The sequence below is a fragment of the Tetrahymena thermophila genome (assembly GCF_000189635.1).
Source record: "Tetrahymena thermophila SB210 genomic scaffold scf_8254597, whole genome shotgun sequence".
NCBI lineage: Eukaryota > Ciliophora > Oligohymenophorea > Hymenostomatida > Tetrahymenidae > Tetrahymena > Tetrahymena thermophila.
In genome coordinates this window covers 386,504-389,685 of record NW_002476368.1, presented here as the reverse complement: position 1 = coordinate 389,685, position 3,182 = coordinate 386,504, and the positions used below count along the sequence as shown (strand labels likewise).

Genomic DNA, 3,182 nt, shown 5'->3' with positions numbered 1-3,182 from the left:
AAGTATACTTTCTGTTTAGCTCATTGTACTAATCTTTCTACTTTATCACTTGATTTAAAGTAAATTGAAACTAAAAATAGAGCTATTTTATTGGAGAGTAATTTAAATGAGTCTTTAGTGAATAATTATATTAATTTACACAAGTAAAACAAATCAGCTAACCAAAGAATTGATTAAATAAAATTTCAGAAATTCATTAATTATTACTCAAACAATAAACTCTTTATAAAACTCATATTAGTTACTCTAAGAATTATTTAAAAAACAAATAGGAAAATCCTTCAAAATATTTTTACAAATTTTATATTTAACTAATATAAAAGGGCAAATTTGATCTTTAAATCAAATTTGGATTAACAATATTGCTTGGATTTATCAAGCTATGAAAATTATTTGAGCTTAATAGTTTATTTAGAGTATTAATTAGTTTACTTTTTATACGATTTATTATTTGTTTGCTTCAAATAAAACAAATTAATTATAAACATTAAATTTTTCTGAATTGAGTTTTATCAGAAAAGGAATGTTATTATTATTAAAAAGATACATAAGTTATTAATGATATTTTTAAATGAAGAGATACAATCATTAGCTTAGTTACTGCCAGGAACACATGGATTATTGCTGTTTGATGGATTATTGCTGTTTGATGGATTATTGCTATTTGATGGATTATTACTACTTGCTACGCTTGATATGGTTTTGCTATAGTCTACAATACTCCAATTTGTATTATTTTACTTAACACAAACATAGTTGTAGTTATTTATAATGGGTTACTATTAGGTATTTGTAAAGTTACCAAATCCATATATGCTATCATATGGTAGAATAGGATTTGGATAACTAGGAATTGTAAGTGAAGGAGTGTAGTAGATATTTAAATTATTACTGTTGTCTATATATGTATAAGCGATGCTTCCATTTTCTAGTATCCTCCAGTCATCAGAAGAATTTATTTGGAAGGTAGATAGTTAGGTTGGTTATACTAAAAATGATCCATCAACACCACTTAATAAAGCAATATAAGCTTAATCTACTTTGTTATTGCTGCCTTAGCGGTTGAAATTTTGAACTTCAGAAGTAGGAATAACTGTGTAAGCAAGTAAAATATTTTTACCATAGGGTACTGATTTTATACTATTTACTCTAGAAGCTACTTCACCACTCAAAAGAGTTGTAGTTGAAATATAGTTCAGCTAGGAATCAAACTTAAGTACAGCAAGTTCATTTACTGTATTATTTGACACAGATCCGCTGTATCCTCCATTGCTTGCCTTTCTCTAATAAACAAATAGCTTTTGTGTTCTGTTTCCTATAATGCTAAAGAAACCACCAATTCTACCTGATGAGGAACCGCCACCATTACCAGGTATATCTCCTTAAACTACAGTACCACTATCTTTACATTGATAAGTATCGATATTGCAAACCTAAAATAAAATATTCATTGGGTAAGCATCTGCAAGAGAAGCAACATATAAATTCTTTCCATCATAGTGCATATCCTAATACAAAGAGTGAGAAGCTGCAAAACTCCAAAAGATAGTCTAATTATAGCCTGTATCAGCGTCTAAGCTTATCATTGTATCTCCAGTGTGATCATTTCTACCTCCACCTTTTCTATATCCAAAGTGATTATAATGTGCCCAAACTGCTTAAATTTTTCCTCTCGCATAGTTAAGTCTACCATTATGAGGCCTGAACATGCAATTCATTCCAAAGGGTAAATCACATTTATCACTTTAGAAAAATTCAATCTATTCTTTTGGGCTTTCTGGTGCATCACCATTGTTAATTAAATTTCTTAACCATCTCTAAGTTCCGTCTTTATTTATAGCTTATATGAAAGCTCTTTATGTCGAATCTGCTGCCATTACTACAAAGCCAAATCCAGTAGAGGTAATATCGAAAGGTTGACCAGTTTATTTAGTATCAATAGCAGCTCCAATCGGAGTACCTGTACTTGAAACCTTCTAAACCATCAGCTAGTTTGATGTCTGTACTGAGTAATAGACATAAAATGAACTTGAATCACCTATAATTGGAGCTATAGGTGCTGAACCAGGACTGAAAAAGAATCCTGTATTTACATTTGCTTTAACTCCTGACAAGACAGCAGTTTTGATTGAATTCATATTGAAACTGCTAGAATCGGCATTAAAGGCCATCTGATTTTAAGTCCAAATTGCAAGGCAATCGCCAGCAATAATTCCACCAAATAGCTAGAGCTTGAAATTAAGCGTAGCACATCCCCATAAAGAATCTCCATTATGAATATAATTGAAGGTCTAAGTAGTAAATTTATTTCCATTGCTATCATAAATGTAATATTGCTAAACATTCTTGTTATTAATTTAAATTTAGTAGGATTTTCCTTTTTCTAAATCGAAACCTTCATAGCCATTTAGAGAAACAGAAAACAATTACATATCCCTTTTGCAAATAGTAGATTTTATTTTAGATTCCCAATACGTGCTTGAACCTTCAATAGTAAAGTTATTATTTTTATCAACAGCTAAAGAAAAGTAGTTATATGAATTATTATCACTACCTCTAGTAGCTGTAGCGTTTACCTTAGTAGAAGAATAGTAAACATTTTTTGTAAAATCAAGATTTAAGTATGTTGGTCCAACTAAAGACTTTATATCAGATCTTCCAATTATGGTAGTTAAGTCATCTTTAGTAAGAGGAGTATATCCAAAAGGGCAATTGTGATTAAGTGCTATACTAGACCACTTTGTAACTTAAAAAACTTACTATAGTACTTGAATAGAGCCTACAGCAATAAGTTTTCCGACATCTGTATTTCCAACAACTTCGTTTTCAGATGATAAAGAAAGAGATGCAGGTGGAACTGCACTAGAACCTGGAAAAGAAGAAGAATCTACAGTACATAAGCATTTGCTAAGAGCGTAAATGCTTTTAGCAAAGAAAATAAGAAGCAAAAATAAACTGAGTTCGAGTTGCATTAGTTTTTGTTAATTAATAATTTAGTTATTTATTATTTATAAAAAATGAAAATCTGTTTTGGTTTTATACAAAAATAAATTAAAGAAATAGATCTATCAATTAATTAAAATAGCTAATTAAATAAGTGGTTTTTAATAGAAAATTTTTAATATGGTAAATTAGAAACTTATTTACAGACTTTAATTTGCAAGCTGAATTATCAATTACGT

At 29.3% G+C, this 3,182-nt stretch overlaps 1 protein-coding gene across 1 annotated transcript; it reads right to left on the bottom strand. All coding sequences in view use genetic code 6, as the record gives it.

Annotated features, from left to right (window-relative positions):
- Window positions 1-512: 512 nt before the first annotated feature.
- On the bottom strand, window positions 513-2,972 carry TTHERM_00344290 (hypothetical protein; the record flags this gene model as incomplete). Its single annotated transcript, XM_001018474.2, has 1 exon — window positions 513-2,972. One exon carries the CDS (start codon window positions 2,970-2,972, stop codon window positions 513-515), a length of 2,460 nt encoding a protein of 819 aa, XP_001018474.2.
- Window positions 2,973-3,182: the final 210 nt, after the last annotated feature.